Source organism: Aplidium turbinatum, chromosome 13 (assembly GCF_918807975.1).
Source record: "Aplidium turbinatum chromosome 13, kaAplTurb1.1, whole genome shotgun sequence".
Lineage (NCBI taxonomy): Eukaryota > Metazoa > Chordata > Ascidiacea > Aplousobranchia > Polyclinidae > Aplidium > Aplidium turbinatum.
The window spans coordinates 10,075,234-10,088,766 of NC_137484.1; the positions used below are offsets into that span (position 1 = coordinate 10,075,234).

General features: G+C 36.5%; 1 protein-coding gene across 1 annotated transcript in view; it reads left to right on the forward strand.

Moving 5' to 3' along the window:
• LOC145781628 (3',5'-cyclic-AMP phosphodiesterase 4C-like) overlaps nucleotides 1-13,533 on the forward strand; it is a 102,597-nt gene that overhangs the window by 3,611 nt on the left and 85,453 nt on the right. Inside the window, exons 2-3 of the mRNA XM_082593304.1 lie at nucleotides 92-163; nucleotides 2,755-2,866. Coding sequence (XP_082449430.1) covers nucleotides 92-163; nucleotides 2,755-2,866 — 184 coding nt within the window. The remainder of the gene's footprint in view (nucleotides 1-91; nucleotides 164-2,754; nucleotides 2,867-13,533) is intronic.

Below are 13,533 nucleotides of genomic sequence, written 5' to 3' on the forward strand. Positions count from 1 at the left end.
TTGCGCTTCTCAATAAGCGGCAAATCTTATTCGTTCTGTAGTAAGCTGAGCCGTCAGTGTGTTCTTTGACTTTAAAAGTTTATTTTTTTAGACCAAGGTATGACGAAACAAAAGATGTACTCAGGAAGATCCAAGTCCACAGGTTGGGCCACACTGAGGACAGGTGAGGTTGATTTCTCTTTCGAATTAGAATCACAAACGCTATTTTGAAAATGTCAAATTAAAACAGATTCTCAGACATATTGCTTTCTTTCTCCGACCCAAATTTATTAAATTTGCTTGGTCACTGCCCAACGTTTCTAATTTAATAACCACTTTTCAATTTTCTATGTTGCTATGCCTGCAATCCTGTCATGTATCTTAATTTGTACAATATAGTGAATGATTTGATATTTTTATTCTTTTTTTTGTGTTTTGCAATAGTCTGTGCCTGCTTCTATCAGAAGAGTTGTGAAAGAATTACACAATTTTGTAGAATTGCAGCATCTTTATAGACAAACAATGAATTCGTTTCTATTTGTTTTGTTAAAAAAAAGATTGTTTAAATGCAGCATTAGGCTACTGGAGGTGATTCCGTTATAGCCTAGCAGCATATAGAATAGTACCCCACATATATGTTCATGTATTTCTTGAATTTTGTACCAGTATATTGTTGGAAATCCTGGCAGAGCACCAGCTTAAGATTTAGGCTTGCAGCTTTTGATTTTAATATTATGTAACCATCTATTTAAAATAGAATTTTTATGCGTGAATATGGGAGTTTGCTTTATTTGTTCGTTTTACGTATTTTTCAAATTTTTATTTTTACATGATTGTGCTAGCTGAAGATGCTAGTACTGTAGCAAAATCGATTCTTAATAAATTACGCTAAGAGGTTAGATTATTGTGCAAATGCCAGCATTTGATGAATGCAACATAGCAGTAGTACCACACAGCCAGTGCGTGCATTGGAAGTTGTTTTACATTGCGTTATTAAATTTTTGGCCGTCTCACAGCGAAGATATTTAAAAATCCACAATGAAAAAATCCAGGAAAAAAAATACTCCGAAGGGTAAATATCCTGAATGGAAAATATCCATACAGAGAATATCCATACAAAAAAAAACTATCCATCTTAGTAGTGGTACTATCCCACTAGCATTTGAAGGTAGGCCTAGTCAGTACTTTTCAGAGGACTGGAGTGCAATTGTACTGGACATTGTAGCTATAAGAAATATCAACAGCATTACGAGATCAATTTTTGTTTTACCGTGGTATTCAAAATACCGTGGTTACTACTTACTAGTTTATTCAAAATAGCGTGAAAATTTTTATTTTATAAATATAGCTTAAACTTTGATAAAGAAAAAACATCAAGACTGGTAGAGGGGAGCAACACCTTGCGGATTCCTGCTAGCAAAACAAACGCCAGGTGTCACTAATTAAAGAAAGGACAAACCGATTACGATGAAAAGTCCAAAAATCGGTAGGCTGTTTAATCATGAAATAAACCTACCCACGATATTTTTAACAGGCTAACACGCTAAAAAAATTGATTCGGTAGTGTTGTTGATATTCATTACATCATACACTTAGACAATGTCCAGTACAATTGCACTCCAGTCCACTGAAAATCATGGATTTGGCCTACCTTCAAATGTTGTAGGCCAACTACTAGAATTGATAATTTTTCTGTATGGACATTCTCTATATGGATATTTTTCCTTGGGAATATTTTCCATTTGGGATATTTTCCATTCTGGATACTTTCATTCTGAATTTTTACCGATAACCTCTCACAGCAATCAACCTACATCAGTAAGCTACGTCCAATTTTAAATTATTCTAAATTCAAATACACCAAGATCTAACATATTTTTGGCAGTTTTAATGTGCAGTCGCTGTTTGTGTGGAATATTGGTGCTATTGAGTCTTGAGGGAAGTCTGAGGGAAGTGTATGCGTTTTCATTGACTCAGTAGCGCTGCTTGTGACAGTATGTTCAACCGTTAATGGCGCTCTTTCCTTTGAAATGATATTTTGGAGAAACTTGGTGATTTCTCAGTAACTCCATGATCAGCAGATCAGTATCAATTTTAGTTTTGGTACGCCCTCGATTAGAGGTTGTGTCACATCTAAGCTTGAACAAATGAGTACATTCTCATTCTTATGTAGAATCGACTTACAGTATTTTAAAGTGGTGCCTTGGCATATAATAAGTTACAACACAACGCGTTGTAGGCCTATCAAAAAACCTTAGCTGTTGTAGACAGAGTAGGCCGACAGCAGCAAAGCGACAGAAAGGTCAACTGATTGTTTGATATGGTAAACGATACCAACCAAAAGCAAATAAATATAATCACCAAGGACATAGGTGGCGATAAAGCTCTTGATTTTAAATAGCTTTGTGTTTGAGATTGTGAAGCGTTTATGTAATCGGGTGAAAGTGCTTGCGCGAGATTCGAGCATACGTCGGTTCAACTTCGACACCTGTCGTTGGCACGCTGCTGTGTCTTGACAGGATACCACATAACGTGTTTGAAGGTGGACACACAAATTAGCTTCTTTGTGTTTTCTTTCAATTGACCTAAATACTTATTCATTCGCATGGATATCCTGTGAATAAAATTTTTACATCAAAATCAGAGATATCAAAAATAATCAAACTGTTCTTGATCAACTTCGCTGACTTTAGAAGTTCTGATTTTTTTTAGATTAAATCTTATCTGGCTTTTTATCTTATGTTATACATCGAATCAACGTTGCAAATATTTCAGATTCCCAAGACGAAAACCGCATCCAGGTTCCCCAATTGCTCCTTCGTACAACCAATGAACCCAAACTGCCAAGCCTATTAGCTCGGAGGCGAATGAGTGAATGGTTGCTTGGGTGAGTTTGTGTTTTCAGGTTGCTTTGTGTGCTTGTCTTGGTCGATTACTTATTGGCATTGCAGAGAAAGCACAGTCGATATATTCTGTGATATTGTCGCCGGTTGCATTCTGGTTCATAAAACTTTTTGTCTTGGAAACTTTTACAACAATCTGTTGTAAATTGTTTTCTTGTTACTTGCAGGATAACGTTGCTGGTTTCTTTTATTGTATTCTTGTTGCATATTGTATTTCATTATAATGGTGAGAAGACATTAAAATCAAAGCCAGCAGTGTTATAAACATACGGAAGTTGGATAATGAAACCCAGAGGAGTCATGTCCTAAAAATTACCATGATCTGTTTTTCCTAGTTTTTTTTTTTTTTTTTTTTTTTTTTTATGAAGCTGTACCACACTAAGGCACAAAGCAGCTTAATTACTCCCTTTTACACACTTCAGAAATCAATGCGGTTTGAGCTCATTAAGGTTTGAGCCACACGCAAAGTGCAAACTTGCTGTACATTTACGTCATTACGTTACGGCAACTAATGTCACGTGACTAACAGAAATGCTAAATTTAGCTGCTTCTACAACTAATATGGTTCAAAGTTTAGAGCATCTACTGTAAAACGTTTTTACTTTTACAAAGTTTCACTCAAGGACATCAATGTGTGTCATATTTAACGCCTACAGACGTTGAATCAACGGAATAAATCCGAGCCATGATACTCAAAGCCTCAAGTAACTTTTATAATAAATAATACAACTATGTTAAAACAGCAAAATAAGATTGGGCTATAAACGTTGATTTGGTTACCGGTATATTTGTATATTTATATAATTTTATACTTTTTTGTCTACAAAACTGTCGACAATTGGAAAACTATTTCTCTAAGATTGTATGGCTGAACACAAACCATTGTGATTGCAGTTAAAACTTCTTCTGAGTTTAGCAATGTCTTGAGCAGCAGTTTGTAGAAGTTTGTAGGCAGAAATGAAGTCAATTCTTTACACAGCATAACTTTTGAAGGAATGTTTTGTGCAACATATAAGTTCCATAAGGACAAAAAGAGCCAAATCAAACAGAAACTTTAAGTCGCTGGAGTTTGGCCGCCCCCCGAGTAAGCTATGTTATAAACCTAAAGTAATAAACGAAAATTCTGAACGAAAAAGATTATAGCTTGCGTGTAGATCTATAAAAAAATCACAACAAGTTTATTTTAGTTTTTAACTTGAATATTTTACAATGCAATGAAGCAATGCGGGACCCCTTGCTTGGGGCCCGGCGCCTTGCACTGGCAGCACAGGCGGTAGTTACGGCCCTACCTATATGTAAATCGTTGGAAACTATTTCTTGTAAAGTGACACCTCTAAGAAATGGATAAGGATACAACAAATGTACAAAAAATTCAAATAGCCGGAATATATGATAATTGAGGTCTTCATACGATAAAAGTGTTTGATTGATTGATTGAATCTTTATCCTCGGACTGGGAAAGCTTCTTGCAGAGCTTAATCCTGGCAGTTTCGCATACTTGTAGAGGCTTTGAATCACTGACGCAGGCCCGGTTACCGAGATTGGAAGAGTGCAGTTTCCGATTGTTAAAGTCTTGTTGCTGGGAAGCTATTCCATCCATTAGATGCCGCTGAATGGAGAGCAGTCCTTAACGTGCGTTGCTCAAGCGCACACCCCGAGAGTCGAACCAGCGCCGCTTGATCTTGAAGCTTCTTCGTTCCAGAAGTCACGCGCTAACCAATTGAGCTATCGGGGCGTTTCGATGAAAAACATGTTGAAACGAAAATTTCGTTTCCATGCAATATTCGTTTTGTTTTTTGCTGGTTTTATGTCGAATCTCCTTCATGAAGCAAACTTTTGTTTCTTACTAAAGAAATTCGCTTCAATTTTCGCTAAGATAACGTTTTTTTTGCTTGTTGCTGACACCGAGTGAATAGCAGCTTCGCATACTTGTAGAGGCTTTGAACCACTGACGCAGGCCTGCTCACCGAGATTGTAGAAATGTTGTTGCCAAGAAAATATTCCATCCATTAGGTGCCGCTGAAGGGAGAGCAGTCTTAAAACGCGTTGCTCAAGCGCACAACTCGAGAGCCGAACCAGCGCCGCGTGATTTTGAGCAGGGCGCGTAACCACTGAACTAGCGGAATGGGTATTTGGAATGGTACTTTGGCTTGGGTTTTCTTTTATTTGTCGTGAAGTTGAATTTTGGTGCTCTTACCACGATTAAAGCTTAAAGAAAGGTTTCAATAAACCATTCCTTTGTTTAACCAACTGTTTTATTAATGGTGTGCAATTACAGCATTTATTAACCTGCTAATTTAGTTGATAAAAAAATCCCTATCTCTGCACCTTACAAATAAAACCTGCTCTGGTAAACAAAGACAAGAGGTTGCTTCTCGTGCCTTATCGCCAAGTACACAAATATAATCACATATAAAATATTATGGTAGCACTTTAGTGGTAGGCTATAGGCTTGAAATGAGGTCATGTAGAGTAGATGCGCAAGGAAGTACAGGTTGCCTAAAACGTCTCGTTAACTCTTTAAGTTGTGGAATGTACTTTACAGAGGATGAGCTTTGAGCTGGCCTCATAGTAACTTGCGCATTGCTTTTTTTTCATTAACCGAACGTTGGTATTCGTTTCTTGGAATTAATTAGGTAAACCTGACTTATATTAGTTCTTAAGTAAAATTTTAAGTCATATTTTTATTGATTCTAAAAGGAACATTTCACTTTGCATAGGCCTTCGTGCGATGCTTTTTGCTATTAGCGATATTTTGTTGTGTTGCATAGAGGTTAACTAACTGTTATGAACGCTCAGTGGGATGCGCGACTGTATGTTGAATTATCAATGCTGTCAGAAATTTCATACTATTATTTTGCATTTAAGAAAATTGTGACAATGAATCCTCAGAAGGATAATTTCTTTGTGCACTTTTTCTGCAGCTAAACCATGGCCATGGCTAAACATATTAGAAAAAACTCTTTAATTGTTCTGTTTGTTTACCGACATACGTCTTTGTCTTTAAAAGGAAATTGCGTCTAATCCACTTTTTTCTTCACAAAACTTGTGTTCTTCCTAACTGCACTGCCGCAGCTTCACGGTCTGACAGCATTTAGCAATAAAAAAATTGGATGCCTGTGCTGCAGTTTCAGTTACTTTAGCAAAATGGCACTGGTATTGTTGACAACATTGGGAGTAAAGTTTTACTTTTGGTAAAGTGCTTTTATGTCACAGGCTGTCTATGCATTCTGGTTTAGTGGCAACTGCGTTGACTAGTTTTAAAATTGTAAATGCAGTTTGGAGAAGTGGACTGTATAAGCAACTAGGTTATATAAAAAGGACAGTATGTTTGAATAATGCAGCATGTTGACATGCAGTGTTCGATGGCAAACTCAAACCTACCAACTGAAGACAAACTGTTCTTATTGTTTTCGTGTGAATGAGATATAGGTTCTCTTAAAGTAAACTTGTCCAAAAAGCAGTAAGCTCACAGATCAATAACCTATCAAACTGGTTTTTAATACCAAAGATAAAAAGTATGCAATTTTATAATGAAAGTAAAGAAGTCATTACCTCAATTGGTTTGTAAACAAAATCAACCATAACTTATTCATACAGTATGTGTGTCTGACATTTTACTTTGAAGGCCAAAACTTTTCAATTAATCGGTTTAAATGTCATGTAAATATAAGTAAACTTTCCTCTTCAGGTAATCCGATACTCGACTTTCTGCTGAGATATTCTCATTGTAAAGCCATGCTTGATGTGCAGTATGTTCGATTTTTTTTTTCGAGTAACCTACAGCAAATAGAGATTGAGACTTTTAGAGTAAATCAGTCATTTTCAGAGAGTATAAAAATATGTCCTATTGCCAGAAGAAACAATCAGTTCAATAAAGTTGGCTATTGCTTTTTTTTATTTTTTTAAAACAATGTGACTAATACAATAGACATACCTATAGGGCAGGTCAGTGACAAAAGGAAATCAAATCATTTATCAAATCCCAAACCACAACCATTTTTTCATTTCCACTGGGCTAAGCATGCATCATAATGGGTTGTGATTGACAGAAACGAACTCTTCTGGCTTGTGCGCTATCAAGTTATCACTTGCGTTGGAAATGTGGCTCCAGACTCTCATCCTCACCAACAAACTGCTTTCCACCTTTGCCACTTCTGGGTTTGATTCCAGATTTGTTAAGAGAAAATACCTCACAAACATGGCAGTTTGCGTTTTTGGGTAAAGCAGTTGAATGAAAACGAGGTATTGCGTCACTTGCATCATCAACATGACATAAAATTGAAAAAGGCGTTGTTGCTAAAAACTTCAGTAGTTCTAGAAGGATCATCTTCTCGTTACAACCACAACAATTTTTAATACAGTCTAATACCGAGATAAATGGAAAGAACTATGCATGAATGCTTCAGCCTGCAGCAGGCATGGTAGCCTACATAAAGAAAAAGAAGTTGTGGAACGACAGAGCATAAACAAAATTATTAATATGACATCTGGACTTCTCTGTTTGGAATGTTAGTAAGGCAAAATATGTGACTTTCGACGCATTGTTTATTCAATCATTCAGATGAAGATGACACTGAAATAGTTTGCATGTGTGCTAATCACAGCCCAGTCTCTTTTCAGAATGTTAAGGAAACAATATTCATATAGCAATACTTTAAAACTGAATAAATATTCTAAGTTTTTTTTTAGAAAGTTTGCCACACGCCATTGATTACTTGTAACATCCCCGTACGTTCATTAGTTCATATACATATATTTATGCAGACTGTTGATTTTACATTGAAACGGCTTCGTTTAATATCGATATTGGAGAAAGAGAATTTGTTAACTTACAGGAAGATGCATTCCTTAAAGACTGTATTGTTTTCACATTTCATCTTCTCAGTAAGCTTCATTTTCTCATCAGTAATAAAATTCAAATCATTTCAAAAATGAACATTTAAACCGCTTCTTGTAAAAATTAATACCGTTCCTTGTAGTCTATCTGCTTATACACATACGGTGTGTGTGACGTGGTGAAGACATTGGTTTCACTTCTGGTGCTTGTTAGCTGTGGTCGAAGTTACTTGTGGGGAATGCCGCGTAGAGGCTGTCTTCATCTCCCTCTACACATAAAGTAACAGTAACTATACTACAGTAACAATAACTACAGTAACAGTAACCACACATAATTAGCCTACACATAGGCTACAGTAAGTAACCTACATTGCTACAAGAAAGTCTATCTCTATACATTAAAATACAAACGAGGCAGGCACGGATTTATGGGGGGGGCCCAGGGGGCCCGGGCCCCCCCCGAAATTTTGTGAAAAATTGTAGAGATTGTATGTTTCCGCATCAAATGGTTTGATAAGCTTCTAAACAGCTGATATTAGTCCCTCGGCATCACAATTGATGAAAATTGTTCTTTTAATGTCTATTTTATAGCATATCGTATATGTCGTAGTATCATTGTTCATATCTGTTTAGCCTTTTCTTTCTTTTTAATTGATTTTCAAATTTTCTGGCCCCCCCCCCCCCCGAAAAAACTCTTAGATTCGCGCCTGAAACGAGGTTTGGTGATAAATGGAAAATGTTACAATTACAGTCAATAGTTTGCTGGAAAATCATATTTGGGTTTTGCTCGAGCAGTTGTAGCTTCTTTGATGAAAAATTCTGCATTGTGCTGCATGACAATGCACATCGATATCTGTATCGGATCGTTACTGTGAGTGTTATGGATAATGATCTTTGACGTACGCTTAATGCGCATAAGCTCTTCTCCAGGGAATTAGTTGGGATATTTGGTAAACTCTTCATTTACGTTATTTCGGTTATTGACATTTCCAATGAAATATTGATGTCTTTGTTATAATAATACGCTACAATCAATGAAATGCTTTTCAGGTCAGTTTGAAGTATTTTAATAGTGGTAGCATGTAAGTCATGACTTGTATGTTAATTCTCGTTAACATTACTTAAACTTATTTTTGGCAATCATAGACCAAAGTATCAAAAGCCATTTGCGTGTGTCAGCCGTTAACATTAATCCCAAGTTAACCTTCCAAGATCAGCTAACCTTTATAGTTCCATCTGAAATAAGTAGCCTACAGTAGGGGTACGCTATATTCAAAAAGAGAAATTTGATGTCGTTTCGATACAAAATTATTTTATCTTGGTTTTGTTTTATTTGAAATTGTTCCAGAAAAGAATTTTAATTTGCTCAAATAAAATTTGTTTCGGTATACCCCAGTTATTTTTAAGTGCAGCCTAATAACTCTTTCTACATTTTAATTACCAAGTTGCCTTTTGCCTTCTGTGGTATACAGATCTGCTGTACGGTCTAATATTTATTTAGCAGGAGCTTCGATGTAGCCTACTGGTACATAATTGAGATTTAAAAAAAATTTAAATGTAAATAAATAAACGGCTTTTTCTCAGTTGCTTCGTACGAATATTAACTTTTCAAGTGACGTAAGTATTTTGCTTTGCAATAGTATTGTCAATGCATTGATAGAATCCGCACAGCGAGCAATGTAATCTGTTTTAGATTGCTCATTGCTCAACATCAGAAAGCATGTGTGTTCGCTTGTGGAAAGGATTAGCTCATGCTTAAAAGACCATGTTTATGTGAAGTTTTAGTGTAAAAGCACCAAGTCCTTCATCCACCTGTTGCAAAACATGCTCTTTACAACACTTTATAAGCTAACTGTGGTTTAAATGCTGTTCGTTGGTGATTGTTTACATGTGGTAAAGCCCACTAGTCTGTCGGCTGTCGCTTGTTTCTACTTGCATCAAAAGCACTGACAGGTTTCGCGCAATTTTCGTACCTTTTGCATAACTTTATACATGATCTCACTCTCTTATAGTTCATTCGTTGTGACTTGTTTGTGAAGCAATCAGTAACCTAAAGCCTACCTGCTATAGATGCAAGGTCAATACATTCAATTAACCAGACCGCATTACATCATCATTTGGTAATGTATGCACATCACAATTCAAGAGGAAACTGAGCTATCATTAAATTGTTTGTTTTCCTGGCAACTGCATACGGAATAACTTTTTCAATGGAATTTTTCCGATGCGAGTCACCAAAAGCCGTAGAAATCGACAGGCCTCGTTGTCCTGCATCGAAAAACAAAGCTGATAATTGCATTGTGTTCATTGGTCATCTTACTTTCTTTAAATTTAGTCCTGAAGCTTTTGTGGTGGCTAACATTATTTTCAGACAACGTATCATGTAGGATAGCTTTACATCTCTAATACAGAGCTAGAAGAATCTATTATTTTGGGTATCGTTTGGTTACGTTGAACAGGATTGCTTGGTAGATTAAAGACATCAAAGAGAGTGTTTTTACCAGGCCTGTGAAGTCGGAGTCGGTGGGATTTTGGCACGTCCAGAATCGGAGTTGTTAAAAAAAGCCGACTCCGACTTGATACAAAATAATGAACACTAAAATTTTGTTTGCATTTTTTTAAAATAATGTTTCTTGTTTTTCGTATTGTACTCTAAAACTTGCTTGAAAATACAAGGGTTCGTTGTTGTTGTCAGTTTTTTGTGAAAGTCACCATGTCAATTTCGATTACGACTTAACAGTTACTTAAGTAAAATTAAACCAAAAAAAACACAAATTTGGAAAATCTTGCAACCCTCAAAAATATGTCAACATTGAATCCGGAGTCGGTGTGGTATATTTTCACCCGACTCCCAGCCCTGGTTTTTACGTCTAAATTTGGGAAGACCTTGAGATTGCACTTGGCTTAACATGTTTGTTCAATGAAGCGTCAGAGTCAGACTACAATTATGAATGAAACTTCTTGTGCGACAGGTTTAGCTTGCCGTTTGTAGCCTGATATAACAAATAAGTCTAATATAGCCTACTAGAAAGTCTTGGACGAATTGCACGAAAATATCGAAAGAATCTGCGCAGGATTGATGTGTGCAATCAACCGTGTCAACGCCTACTTGTGTTTCTCAAATGGTTTGCAAAATAATATTGCGTAACGCAACAAGCGTCCTAGGCTAACCGTTATGCCAATCTGTGGCTACCGCATAGCTCGTTTAATTTAGGCTACTTCATGCCAGAAGGTTTCGAAAAAGACGCTTACAATATCAGGCGGTTGCTGCAGTAACCTGCAGAATGCAGGTTATAAATACGCATACCGTAGTAAGCTACAAGCATAGGTACCAATAGCAGTATGGAAACCGTTGTTGGCTGTGTATGTGTATCAGGTAGTCGAACCACTCGGCATGCTACAAGTCAGCAAGTGCGTTAACTCAGCAAGTACATTTCAGCTACTGCCCAAGTCAGAAAATAAAATTTTCATCTAACATCAGACTTGCTTGGTCATCGCTTGCTCAACTAAATTTGCTCACTTGTTGCATGCCCAGTATCGGCTTGCTCAGTTTTTACTTGCTTAGGTTCATCATTTACCAATTTTGGCCACTTGCCAAAATGTTACTAGCTCAGTTGTCACTTGCTCAACTGCAATGTGCTGAGTTGTAAGACATTCTGTTTATCACCAGCCTTTTAAATTGACCAACAAACATTGTTTGTGAACTGCGTCATGGTGGACACTGAAAAATGAAAGTCGTAAACACTATCTTAATTTTAATAGCTTGGTAAAGAAAGTGAGTAAATAAACGAGCCACTCAGTACAGTCCTTTTCATAAAGCAACTCAATTATGCAAAGGTACGGTAGGTATTTTGTTGCTTTATGAGGTGTAGGGTTAGCCTGAATTGCAACATCAATGATCAATGTGTTAACGGTTTGAACCAGATCTTTTCATAGAAAACTTGATATGATTTATTAGATGAAAGTAAGTAATCAGCTTAAAGTTAAACTGCCAGATTTGACTCTGGATTAGTGCTAGAACGTGTCAGTTCAAAGTGCTGTTGAAACAACGTGGAAGACCGCCCAGTTAATATGAGACACATTACTTGGTTGCAACAATTACCAACAATACCTAATTTTCTTATATTTAAAGCATTTTGTACAATTTCTATAGTTTTATGTAGCACTGAAATTTTGGCCGCTAACACTTCAGATTACCAGCATTGTGAGTTAAAATGTTGTTGGATTAGAAACAAAGAGAGGTAGAATGTTCAAACCGGGAGCTTAGGATAGGCCACTGTAAACTAAACTATTTTGGAGTGTCTACAACAATACATTATTATCAGAGCGCTTGAAAATAAACTTGTGAAGATAATGGTCCACCTACGCCACATGTTTTATCGTATTTGACGATCTCTGCTCTCAATTGTTCCTTCTATTGTGAGCAGCAGACTGTAGGTTATACTAATGTCAGATTATATTGAAAGATTAGAAAAGCTGTTTATGAATTGCCAACTATGCTTTGCTGCTGCGCTGTGCGTGATTGTGGGCCCAGTCTGACGTGAACTGCAAAGCCAAAAAGATTAAAATGTTTGCCTCTGTTTGTGCTGTTATTGAAGTCAGTCTTACACCACAGAAATTGTGAAATGTAGGGCTACTCTTGCGTGAGGTTGTTTATGCTAGAAAATCTAAGATTAAATAAATGTTGGTGAATTGTTGTTGGCTAGCGAAAAATTATAACAGTATGAAAATGTCATGAAAACTTGCTTTTTGTCGAAAGATTGTGGCGTTAAGACTGGATCTGCAATTTAACTGTTTTGTTGAAAGCTTGGTAGCAGACCTATCGGGTTACTCCACGTTGTATCAGTGTTTTATGTTAGAAGTGAGGTGTTGTAAGATAGGTTTAGGTGTCCACTGACTATAAGAAACGAGTTTTGTAGTTCCACTTACCGAAACAGGTTTAATGTAGCCTAAATTATCGAGTCAAGACAGTGAAGCATTACAGACATGATAATCCCGTCCAGCAATATCAGATTTTTTTACATTGATGCAAAGTTTGAAGACGTTAAATCAATTTAAAAAATGACAGATTTACTAGCTGGGATGTAAAAAATTAGTTACTCCTTTAAGTTCATTGTACTGTAATCATGACGTATTCATTGTAATGCAATGCAAGGCCTCACAACTAAGCAATATGTTGTATACCTTTGCTTAGAGCAGCGGTTGTTAACCGGGGTTCCGCAAAGCTTTTTCAGGGGGTTCGTTAAGTTTTCGAGTTTGCAGCATAATTGATAAATTATAACATTTAAAGTTGATTGCGCTTTGTGTATTACAGTGATTCTCAAACTATGCACCGCCACACCCTGGTGCGTTGCTGAAATTTCAAAGAACATCGCACTAAATTACCTAATGAAATTTCATATAAAAAGGTTAAATCTTTTATAAGGCTCTCTATGTTCAACATATTTATTTTAAGACAGCAGATTGTCGATCCATGCTTAATTGTAGAAATGCAAACGTTAGTCAGCAGACTACCAGCACTCAAAGATTTGCCAAGACTCTGATTTCAACGAAATATTGATCTGAAATGGAAAAAGGGAAGAGTCTTTTGTAAAGTTCGCAAAACTTGTATTTATTTTAGATGGTTTATGAAGAAACGTTAAATGGGCATACAGATTACTGATTTTTGATCTTATGTGCCAACATCTAGCTCATAACATACCTTTGTCAATGCTATCGATCGTCATAACTGTGTAGCGAGTTCAGCAAATTCTGTGTGTCGCCCTATACTAAAAGTTCAGATAAAACGCTTTTAGGGGTCCGCGACCGCTTC